Consider the following 12,547-nt stretch of genomic DNA (forward strand, 5'->3'; position numbering starts at 1 on the left):
TCGTCAATAATGGGACAAACCAATGTTACATGCCTCCTGATATGACATACCAAGAAGGACTCAACATTGTGTCTGTGGTTTTCTTTTGTAAAGATTTAATTTATTTATTTGACAGAGAGAACACAAGTAGGCGGAGAGGCAGGCAGAGAGAGGAGGAAGCAGGCTCCCTGCTGAGCAGAGAGCCCAACGTGAGGCTCGATCCCAGAACCCTGGGATCACGACCTGAGCCGAAGGCAGCCACTTAACCGGCTGAGCCACCCAGGCGCCCCTCTTTCTGTGGTTTTCTAACCAAAGATGAAACCCAACAGGTTAGGTTTTCTAATCTAAATTTAGTCATAGGGAAACATTAGACAAAACCAAATGGAGGGACATTCTACAAAATAACTGGCCCAAACTCCAAAAAATGTCAAGATTTTAAAAGAAAAATACAAGCTGGGGAATTCTTTCAGATCAAAAGAAACTAAAAATATACAACAATGAATTCAATATGTAATTGTGGGTTGGATTCTGGACCAGAAAAAAAATAGCAATAAAGAACATTTTTTCGATAACTGGCAAAATTAGAATATTGGCTATGGATTAAATAATAGCATTATATCAGTTAAATATCTTCATTTTGATCATGTCCAGTGCTTATGCTTTTAAGCATTTTGAGCATCTGGACGGCTCAGTCGTTAAGCATCTGCCTTTGGTTCAGGTCATAATCCCAGGGTCCTGGGATTGAGCCCTGCATTGGGCTCCCTGCTCGATGGGAAGCCTGCTTCTCCCTCTCCCACTCCCCCTATTTGTGTTCCCTCTCTCACTGTCTCTCTGTCAAATGAATAAATAAAATCTTAAAAAAAAAATACATATTCAAATGTTAGGAATTAGGGGACACCCTATCTGCAACTTACTCAAAAGGTTCAGGAAAGAAATATATACCTGTGCACAGAGCAGATGATAAAGCAAATGAGGCAAAATAATAAAAATCGGTGAACTGGGGTGAAGGGTATCAGAGAGTTCACTGTATAGTTCTGCCAACTTTAATTTTGAATTCGCAATTAAATCAAAATAAAAAGTTATAAAATACTCAAGTATATATTTATATTTTACTATTTCCCAATTTTTCTATAATAAACACATCTTTCATAATCAGAAAAAAAACCCTACTGGTAAATACAGTAACAATTCTATTTAATATGTGTTGGAACCGCTCTTTTTCTAAGTTCAAGGTTGTTCTGATGAATTAAGACAATGTAGCTATGAAATAAGAGCCACGTTCTTCTTCCTCTGGGTCACTGGTTACCTTTGGCATAAGTGTACTATTCCTCCAGGAAACGTGTTACCTTTATAGCGGGCCAGGAGCTGCTTGAAATCTAGCTGCTGGTCTGGCACTGCATCTTTGACAGAATCCTGGGGCTGGAGGTGGAGAGAGAGCCTCAGGTCTTCCTCGACTTCTTCAAATGCAGTTCGGCTGCGCCTTGCTCTCAGCTTCTCCTTTGTCATCTGCTTCGTGGACCGCATATACGGGCTCCCATCCTGTAACACATACCTGAGGATGGAAGACAAAGGAATGGGTCTGTGTGGATGTGGGTCTGCTGGTGAGAAGAAAATTTCACCAATTTACTTGCTCATTCGGCAGAATGTTGCTCTGCTCCTGCCCAGTTCATGTGCTACTATTCCACCAGTCCAGGGTTCTGCTGGCTAGACCCTGTTTCTGGGGAGGGAACACCCTGGAATGCTTTTGCTTCTGTCTCAAGATCATTCTAGAGGCAGTTGGGATAGAGTTAGTGAGTCTGAGTTTGCAGGTGAGAGAATAAAGACCGGGAAATTAGTTGAAAGATTAATTTCCCCAGAGATTCCCATTCAATGGAAGTGGGAGGGGGCGCAGAGAATGGCAACTGTAATGAGCTCCCTACATATGCTTACTGCACACCACAGTTTGGGAGCCACTAGTTTGGGGTTTTTAGCTTGAGAATATTGTACCATTAAATAAATAGAGAATTAGGAGTGGGGCTTATTAGCAATGGAAGGGGCAGGGTGAAGGAGAAAATTTCTGAATTGAATTCAGGTGCCAGACAACAAGGGTATTTTACTTCTGGAACTCAGAGGTCAGGAATGAAGATAATGATCTGGGAATTCTTGGCACAGAGGTGACATCTGAAATCACAGGAGTCTAATGGAGGGATGAAAGAGTTTTACAGTGAGAAGAAATAGTGCAAGGATAAAACCATGGGGAGTCTTCAAGGTCAAAGACTGGGAAGAGGAATCAGAGCTTTCAAAGGAGAAAAATGTTTGTATCCAATGAAAATGACTATTTTCTACCAAGCACTGAAATTACAGACATCCTAATACTCACACTACCCTGCAAGCTCCTTAAGGCTTGCAGGATGATGATGATGATGATAGCTAACACACATAAAGCATCTGCTATGCGCCAGGCTCAGTTCTAAGCACTCTGCAGCTATTAACTCCAAGAATTAATTAATTAATTAATTAATCCTCATAACAACCCTGTGAAGCAGCTATTAAAAATATGACCACTTTACATGTGATGAAATTGAGTCATAGAGAGATTAAGCTACTTGTCGTTGTTAGTTTGTAAGTAGAGGGGATTTTTAAAAATTATTTATTTAAGTAATCCCTATATCCAATGTGCTCAAACTCACAACCCTAGGATCAAGAGTCACACGCTCCTCCAGCCACACACCCCTTGTAAGTGGAGGGATTTGAATGCTGGCAGTCTATCTGCAGAATTGGTCTTTTTCTTTCTTGTTAAACTTTCCATATATTTGGTCCTTCTTCATTTTTTAAATACACCTCATTTTCAGAGCTGTTTCGGTTCACAGCAATGTTGCGCAGATGGTACAGAGATTTCCCGACACCCCATTCCCCACAGAGGCATAGCCTCCTCGTTACCACTATCCCCCCACTAGAGTGGTGTAATTGTTCTAACTGATGAGCCTACAGGGGTACATCATGAACACCCAAACCCTATGGTTTACATTAGCGTCCCCGTTAGTACCGAATATACAATATTGTCTGTAAACTGCAAATAATTTTTATAATATTTGCTGTAAGGGGAAAACAAAATGCTCAAGCAGAAAAATCAGAAGAAAAATGAACACATCTGTTAAAATCCTGGCACGCTGAGGAAAAATGATCTTTTTTTTTAAGTTTTTTTTTTTTGTTTTTTTTTTTACTTGACACAGAGATAGAGAACACAAGTAGGCAGAGCAGCAGGCAGAGGGAAAGGGAGAAGCAGGCTCCCTGCTGAGAAGGGAGCCTGATGTGGGGCTCGACACCAGGACCCTGGGATCATGACCCGAGCTGAAGGCAGCCACTTCACCAAATGAGCCACCCAGGCACCCCTAAAATGATCATTCTTTTCAAAGACTTTCACCAAACCCTCATTAATGTCTTCCTTACCTTGTCACAGCAATTGCATCTTCTAGAAAAAACTGATCAACAGGAAATGTACGACCTAGAAGAACATGAAAATAAAAGAGAGAAGCCTCAGAATACCCGTTCAATTATCTTGACATAAATAGTTGGCAAATGTAAAATTCTCTTAAAATAAAGTGTGGCACAAGGGATGGTTTGTTCTGTGGTCTTAAAAATACCGAAAAAAAAAAAAAAAAAGAGAGAGAGAGAGAGAGGAAGAAAGAAAAACAAAAGCTTCTGATGATAGAAATTCCTAGAGGGGTTAGATTCCAGCTCGTAAAAAAAACCCAGAAGTGCGTAGGTGCAGAGATGCTCATTTAGTAATGACTTTTTAAAAAAAAACAGCTCTTTTTTTTAAACCTGTTACACTTTTCCCACCCTTCCTTTCTTCCCCGCAAGGAACTCTGAACCATTCAACAACCAGAAGAAATAGTATGATTATTCATCAAAATTGTCCCCAAATTATCCCTTTGGCAATCAAATTGCAAAGGGACAGAGCAAAGCCCAAGGTGATAAATTAATCCCACAATGAGACTGTGAAAGCACCCGAAGATACGGACTATTCAACTCCACTTTCTCCCAGAGTAGACAACGCCCAGAAGTTAGCAGAATGCAGCAATGAACCAATATGCTTATGCACAGAGACAACTTCTCTCTTTATGATAGAGTACCATTATTAACTCATACTTTGATGTTAAGCACAACGGAATGCTAGAAATCCTAATAACCTAGACTTTTTAAAAAAGCACAAATTAAACTGAAATCTCTTAGCAAATAGACATAATGTTATTTCTTTACTTCATTATATGGTCATAATTTTATTTGTTATAAACAAATCACTTCTCTAGAAAATGGGTACAAATACCTACTACTTTATATCTCAAATGAACTTTAAAAATACTTATATTTGCTTATTAGAACAGTGCATATTTAAGGATGCATTTTAATCACCTGGTATAGTAATAATTGGGCAGGAACTGAAATATTCTGAAAAGAGCTCAGCATTTAAAGTTGCACTCATTAGAATAACTTGAAGAGTTGGTCTCTGCAACACAATGTCCTTCAAGACTAGCAGCAAGAAGTCACTAAAGGAAATAAAAGAAACACCTGAAGTTCAAACAAATTCAATACATAAAAATGAATTAACTTCTGATGTATTTTTTAGAAGTCCAATGCGCTATCCATTGCGCAACGGAGCCACCTCTGATGTATTTTTTAAAAAAAGATTTTATTTATTTGTCAGAGAAAGAGAGAGCACAAGCTGGGGAGTGGTAGGCAGAGAGAGAAGCAGACTCCCTGCTGAGCAGGGAGCCCAGTGTGGGGCTTGATTCCAGCACCCTGGGATCATGACCTGAGCCGAAGGCAGATGCTTAACTGACTGAGCCAACCAGGCGTCCCAGTTTTGCTTGAATTTTTAATGAGAGCATGTTCTTGTACTATTCAGTTCTCTTTAATTTCATGAGCTAATTTAATTATATTTATTTTTTTTCTTTTTTAGAGAAAAGGAAATAATATAACAATAGGAAATGCTTCAGTAATTTATAGTACATCCATACTTTTAAAATCTCCTTATGCAATTAATTTCAAAGGCAGTGCCTGCTATTATGTTAACTACATCAAAGCAGCACAAAAAACTCCAGTACTGTTTGCAGAGACACCTATCTTTCCCTACACATCTCTCCCTAATGCCTAATATACTCCCAGAGAAAAACAGACCAAAATTCTAACAGGTAATTATTATACAGGGGACAGAAACTATTCTTCTGGACATTTCTTTGATACCTGCTAAACATTTAGAAAAATCAGTTCATCTCTATGATCAGGAAATTTATCAAAAATTTTAAACTAACACAACTATAGCTTTGAATATAGCTTTCTATATTCAACCTTCAATCTTGTCTATATTTTTATTGATCTCGGTTCCTGGGTTTTACTCCTCTTTTTTGTCTTTTTCCATCTGAACTAGAAAATATTCCCCTACTTTTTCTTGTAATTTGTATACCCCTTTCCAGAGACTGGCATTTGTAAAAGCCCAAATCTCCCTTCTGCAGTGTGTAACTTTTCTTTATTCAGATGTTACAATATTTTGAATTTTTAACTGTTAATATTCTATAAGTCATTACGTTTTATAAAACTCTCACTTTTGAGAACATGATTGCTCCCAGAAGCAACATCCCGTACTATGCTTCAGTTTTTCTGAGTTTATGGAAGTGTAAAAGTTATGAAACCCAAAGCCATTCTTTTAAATTTTTTTACTGGATCTGAAAATTTAATTGTGTTGGATTTCTAAAAGTTGATCGGTTACTTGAGGATACTCACACAAACCTCTAAGAGATTATCCTTTAAACCATAATGGCAACACATGTGTTCATAATGGGAAATGAAACTCCTTATTCAGCCAGATACTCACTTTCTCCCAAGTGCCCATTCTCTGCCTCTAGGGTGATATGTTTTAGGGTGTGTTTCTGGGACCTCCATATCAGAAATCACATGGAACTTGCTGAAAATTAAAATTTCTCATCTCAATTCTGTAGAATGGCCTTCTGGGGGTTGGGAAGGGGTCTGTGTTTTTAACACCCATCCTGAGTTCTGATCATATGGAAATGTTTAACACATACTGGTTCAGGTCCTTGGGGTAAACGAATTCTAGATGGAGAGTCTGGTAAATTCACCCCTTCAAAAAATATTTATTGAGCACTTAAAATGTGACAGGTTCTGGTATAGGCATTTTAACATGTGACTGACATTATTTTACATATCATAGTTATGTAACTATGTAATGTATTTTAATATCTGGTAGACCAATCTTTCTTGATTTCTTTTCTAAAATATTCCTAGCTATCTTATATATCTATGAAGGGGCTATATTCTTTGGTGGATGATCACTCGGGCTTTAGAGTTAAATGGCCTTAATTTAAATATCAGTTCCATCATAGACACTTGAGAATAAGGACTCCGAGAGAAAACAGCTCCCACTGAAGACAAGCTCGTGATTAATATCTACAAAGCACTGGAGGAAAGCCAAAGTCATTCTTTACATTCAAAATTACACTAGATATCATTTCCCCTAAAACTTTAAATGTATTTTTATAGTATAATCATTTAAATATTATTAGTCCAGTTGAATGTTATATTTGATTTCCTCCTCCAACTTTTTTTAGTGAAAAAATTTTCTTCTTTCAAATGTTCACTTGCACATTTACCTAAAAATGAAACGATTTACTATTTGGTTCCCCCCCCGCTGTTTTCTGGAGTCTCTACAAAAAAATTATTTGCCCCTTACAGATTCTCAGGTTTTATGTATAGTCGTTTAATATTTATGGGACACCTGGGTGGCTTAGTTGGTTAAGCCTCTGTTTCTCTGCTTCGGCTCAGGTCATGATCTCAGGGTCTTGGGATCAAGCCCTGCATCAGGCTCCCTGCTTTTGGGGAGCCTGCGTCTCTCTCTCTCCAACTCCCCCTGCTTCTGCCTCCCCCTGCTTGTGCTCTCTCTCTCTCTGTCAAATAAATAAATAAAATCTTTAAAAAAATAAAATAAAATTTACTATTGTTGGGTTCCAGGAATTACTTCTTTTAATTCTGATCTATTCTTTTTATATGTAAGTCTGCTTTTCTTTAGTTTCTAATTACCTCATATTTCCTATTTACTAGTGTATCAGTGTATTTATTTCTTTGAACAAATAGTTTTCTAGTCATATGTCTTCCCTGTTCAGTTTTAAAAACACTTTATCAGCAATAGTTGGGGACTCTTCATGTTTGTTTTTTTCTTTCTAAATTTTTGCTATTAGCAATTTTCTGCTTTTCTGTCAGTCTGCCAACTTTACTTAGACTTAGTTTCTTCTCAAAATATTTACAATAGTATAGTTCTTTTTGGGAAAGTCTCGTAATTATTACAGGATTGTCTTTTTTTCCCCACTAGTTTTCGTTGTTGTTGTGTTCTAGAATATGATCCACAAACTGACAAACTATGATAAATGCCATCTATTTACTTGGCCCTTCCTTTTAAAATACTGAAGATTTTGATTTTATATCCCAACTCTCTAATGACTTCTAATTCCATGAAAATAAATTCTAAATGCTTTATTGCCCAGGGTATACAAGGCCCTGGAAGATCTGGCTCTTCCCTTTCTATCTGCTACTTGCCCCCTCGTTTACTACAACCAGATGCAAGGGCCTTCCTCCAGTTTCTGGGCTCATGATGTCCTTTTCCAGTGCAAAGTCTGCGAATGCTGGTCTTGCTCCCATCTGTCACATGCGATGCCTTCTCATCCTTCTGTTTTTTATTTAATCATCATCTCTTGAGAGATATCAGCTCTGGCCATCTAATGGGTCTCTCTCCCCAAAATACACCATCCTATTTATTCCTTCTGAGTACTTACTCCAATTCCTAAATCTTCATTTATTTATTTGTTCATTATTTGTTTTTCCTGCCAAACCATGAGATAAAGGAGAACCACACAGGTTTGTTTGCTATAGTATCCCCGGCAATTAACAGATCCCTTGGCACTTAAGACCATCTTAATAAATGTATGCATGACTGTCAGGACTAAATGACTGACCAAATGAACAAAGAAGGAAGCATATCAGCTACAGTGTGCATTAACCTGTTAGTCCTGCTAAGTACAGTGCCCAGATCAGCATGAGGCCCAGGAGGGTGTTAAGTAGCTCCTGGTAGAAGATGTCCATCTAATAGAATGACTCTTCTAGGGATGAACATGTGCCCTCCTAGCATTTCTAGTATCCCAGACCCTGGGGGTAAGGAAAGCAGTGCGCCTCTTCTCTAACTTGGGCTCTCTGTGGTCTTCCTCTCTAGCTCTATGAAAGCCAACTGGAAATAGAACAAAATGATTTCATGTGTATGGCAGTTGTTTAGAAAATCTTTGGTTTACCTTTCTTCTGTCCTCTCATGAACTTCATCAACGATGATATGGGTGACTCCTTGGAGAGCTGTGTCTCCTTCCAGCCTTCTCAGCAGCACGCCCGTGGTGCAGTATAACAGTCTAGTGGCTGAGGACTTACACAGGAAAGGGCATAGAAAGCATTCATGGAATTTTTGCAAAAAGGAAACACTTTCAAAGCCAATATAGCAAAGCCATTTTGAATGGATAGGGACAAAGAATCTTGAAAACATCAGCAGCTGCATTTAATATGAAACCACACTAAATGCACAGCTTCTTGCTGGCCACAATTAAAAGCTTTTCTATTTCATATCAAAATTTTAAGACTCATAAAAAGCACTCAAAAATTATTATAAAACATAGAAACAACAGTGAGTGATGAATGGATGAATGGATGAATGGAGTGATTCTCCATTTGTCCATTCCTTATTTGGTTAAATGGATTAAGTCCCAGGTTTAAGAGTAAAACAGCGCTTACTAGATCATTTCTGTCAATGAAGAATAAAAGGTCTTTATAGAGGTAATGAAGCATACCCAAGTAAGAGTTATACCAAAATATTTCTAAAAGGGTTTCAGCCATATTAAAGTATGTATCCGAGCTTGCCTATGAGTCTCCAGACTCCAAGCACCCTTTATACATGAAAACGAAATTTCTGTTATCAGGAAATAGGCAGAGTATACAAACCTTGACACTTTCTAGCCGGATCTGGTACCCCACAGTCAGACCCACTCTTTCTGTCCTCTCTTTAGCAACACGTTCAGCAACAGATATTGCCGAAATTCGTCGGGGCTGGGTACAGATGATGTTAGCCACTTTCTCAGGCGGTCCATTCAGAGAATCATCCAGAATAAACTGAGGAATCTGTGTAGTCTTCCCACATCTATATGTCAAAACAAATGAGTCCTAAAATGAAGGTTTTCAAGTACTAGTTAACAGAAAAAAAGAACCATGTGCAACAAGGGAAGGGAGAAAGCTAATTATAATAAAACTTGTTCAGCTTCATTGATCTTTTTTTTTTTTTTAAAGGACTTTGGTTTCTTTCTTTTTTCTTTTTTAATTTATTTGACACACAGAGAGATCACAAGTAGGCAGAGAGGCAGGCAGAGAGAGAGAGAGGAGGAAGCTGGCTTCCTGCTGAGCAGAGAGCCCAATGCGGGGCTCGATCCCAGGACCCTGAGATCATGACCTGAGCCGAAGGCAGTGGCTTAACCCACTAAGCCACCCAGGCGCCCCAGCTTCATTTATCTTTTAAACCGACCTGCTGACTTGTTACCTACAGCTCGTAACTGCTAGGAATTTGCACTTGGATTCACAGGACACTCATAATAGCTTAGTATCATTTACAAAATCTGTGCTCGCTTCGGCAGCACATATAGTATCATTTACAAAATCGGGACAATTGAGCAGACATTAGATTAAGTTCTGCAAACACCTCTAAGAATATGAACTCTATATTTGAATCCTAAAGAAATGGGAGTATTCTCTTATGATTTTATGTATTATCTTATTGATTTGGCTACAAGGGGACTGAAGCTAAAAAGATAAGAAACTAGAAGGTCTCGGGACGCTTGGGTGTCTCAGTTGGTTAAGCAGCTGCCTTCGGCTCAGGTCATGATCCCGGCGTCCTGGGATCGAGTCCCACATGGGGCTCCTTGCTCAGCGGGGAGCCTGCTTCTCCCTGACTCTGCCTGCCACTCTGTCTGCCTGTGGTCCCTCTCTCCCTCTCTCTCTCTGACAAATAAATAAATAAAATCTTTAAAAAAAAAAAAAAAGAAACTAGAAGATCTCAAATCACTACTGTATCAGTGAGTTTGGGCACAAATGTAGTTATTAGGTTGACTACCTCTGAATATAGAACTAAACTAAGCCTACAACCTGTCTCTGTTAAATAAGTTTGGATAACATATGAAAAGTGTAAAATAGGAAAAATGGTATGCCCTTAGTTGTTCTTAAAAGAACAAGTAAAAGCTCTAAGGAAAGCAGAATAAATTTAGAAGGGAAAATTTCCAAGTTAAATGTTCCGGAGGGGTGCCTGAGTGGCTCAGCTGGCTAATTAAGCAGCTGGCTCTTGATTTCAGTTCAGGTCATGATTTCAGGGTCCTGGGATTGAGGGCCCCCCCATCGGGCTCCACGTTCACTGGGGAGGAGTTAGTTTGAAAATTCTCTCTCACTCTACCTCTGCCCCTCCCCCAGCTTGCATGCATGCACATGTTCACTCTCTTTCAAATAAATAAATCTTTTTTTTTTTTAAGATTTTACTTATTTATTTGTCAGAGAGAGAGAGAGAGAGTGAGAGAGCATATCTGGGGGAGCAGCAAGCTGAGGGTGAAATAGGCTCACTGCTGAGAAAGAAACCCCATGTGGGACTTGATTCCAGGAACCTACATCATGACCTGAGACAAAGGCAGATGCTTAGCTCACTGAGCCACCCAGGGGGTCCCAATATTTTAATATAAATAAATGTTATGTATGTATGTATGTATGTATGTATGTATAAATGTATGTATGTATATATGTTCTGGAACTATCTTTTACATAAAAAAATGGGCCTGTTAAAAGCATTCAGTAATGGTGCATTCAGAGGTGCAGTCAGTTAAGTGTCTGACTCTTGGTTTCAGCTCAGGTCCTTATCTCAGGATTGTGAGATTGAGCCCCATGTTGGGCTCTGTGCTCAGTGCAGAGTGCTTAAAATTCTCCCTCTCCCTCTGTCCCTCCCCACTGTGTGCTCACGTGCTCTCTCTCTCAAATAAATAAATATTTTTAAAAAAATTTTAAAAATAACGTTCAGTTAGACCTTTTGCTTGAAAATTGTCTCAAGGAGAGGTGTACAACGTGTATAAATTCCTGGACAGATTTCTGAGTTTGTTTTTGTTTTTCTATAATTTGGGTCTGTTGGCTCCAGATCTGTAATATTAGGTTCTGTGAAATCTTATTTCGTATCTGATCAGAAAAAAGCACAAATAATAACAGTTACCAGCTTTTTACAAGTAGAACTGGTTATTACCATAACCAGGGTACATACCATATTCATGGATGAAAGCCGCATTACAAATAAATTGCATTCTTACCCTGTCATACCACTTATAACAAGCACTTGGTGCTCGCTCAACAATTTAAGAATGGTTTCTCTTTCTTCCCAAGCAGGGAGTGATTGTCTTTCTTGCAGAATTGACTGGAACTGTCTGGAAGCCTAATAACATAGAAGATAAAGCATCAGTTAGGTACTTTGGATCATCTTTCACAAAGCTCCGAGTATTGAATCCCATAGCTTGACCCAGCCTTTCTGCTCTTTCTTTAAAAATTTGTTCAGGGATGGAAATTGCGGATTTGTTAGGATTGGATGCTGATGACTTTAGTCAGAAGGCTGCTCAAAGAATCAGCCAGAATAAGCTGTGGAATCTTTACGGCTTTCCTACATCTGAATAAACTGCAAGATCTTATAAGAGAAATAAGCCATCCTGCTTAGCACTATCATGCCTTCCTAGCAGAAGTCTCTACACCAGCACTATCTGATAGAACTTTCCATGTTTATGGAGATGATCTGTATTAGCACTGACCAATATAAAAAACCCTGGCTACACATGGCTAGTGAGCACTTGAAATGTGGCCAGTGTTACTGGGGAACTGAATTTTAATTTTACTGAAGTTTAATTAATTTAAATTTAAATAGCCACATGTGGCTAGGGGCTACCCCATTGGACAGCATAGTTCTATACAATATCAGATTTTTACTAAAGTCGGTAACAGTAAGAGCACTCACAAAAGGGTTCTTTTTGGCAGGCATCACATCTATGTAACTCAGCCTGACTTCCAATGGTCAGTAAACATTGTAGTGTATATTAAAACTAAAGATGTATTTTTGAAATTTATATTAACACATCATTTTCTGCATATAATTTTATCATATAAATTTATTACCTCTGAACACAAACTGATCAAAGTGGAATTTTTTGTTTCTACAGTCTTGCTATTTATTTATGGTGTGAATTTCTATTCACTTTGACATTCTACAGGTGTTGCACTACAATATGCTATAGTGTTACACTGTGTCAAGAATCAGAATCAGAACTTCACAATTAGAAGAGCTGTTAGACACATTTAATCCAATCCCCAAACTGGTTAAGCAATCTTTTATCCTACACCCAACTCTGCCCTAAAAGTTCACTCACTGGTTCCTTTAAAATAATCTTCTTGTGAATGGGATAAAACATCATGGACTTGAAGA

At 38.5% G+C, this 12,547-nt stretch overlaps 1 protein-coding gene across 1 annotated transcript in view; it reads right to left on the reverse strand.

Moving 5' to 3' along the window:
• DHX57 (DExH-box helicase 57) overlaps positions 1-12,547 on the reverse strand; it is a 58,044-nt gene that overhangs the window by 30,117 nt on the left and 15,380 nt on the right. Inside the window, exons 7-12 of the mRNA XM_045978892.1 lie at positions 11,391-11,512; positions 9,007-9,202; positions 8,313-8,437; positions 4,375-4,508; positions 3,409-3,463; positions 1,326-1,531 (exon numbers count right to left, since the gene is read on the reverse strand). Of these exons, the coding sequence (XP_045834848.1) occupies positions 1,326-1,531; positions 3,409-3,463; positions 4,375-4,508; positions 8,313-8,437; positions 9,007-9,202; positions 11,391-11,512 (838 nt within the window). The remainder of the gene's footprint in view (positions 1-1,325; positions 1,532-3,408; positions 3,464-4,374; positions 4,509-8,312; positions 8,438-9,006; positions 9,203-11,390; positions 11,513-12,547) is intronic.

This window comes from Meles meles, chromosome 15 (genome assembly GCF_922984935.1).
Source record: "Meles meles chromosome 15, mMelMel3.1 paternal haplotype, whole genome shotgun sequence".
In the NCBI taxonomy this organism is placed as follows: Eukaryota; Metazoa; Chordata; class Mammalia; order Carnivora; family Mustelidae; genus Meles; species Meles meles.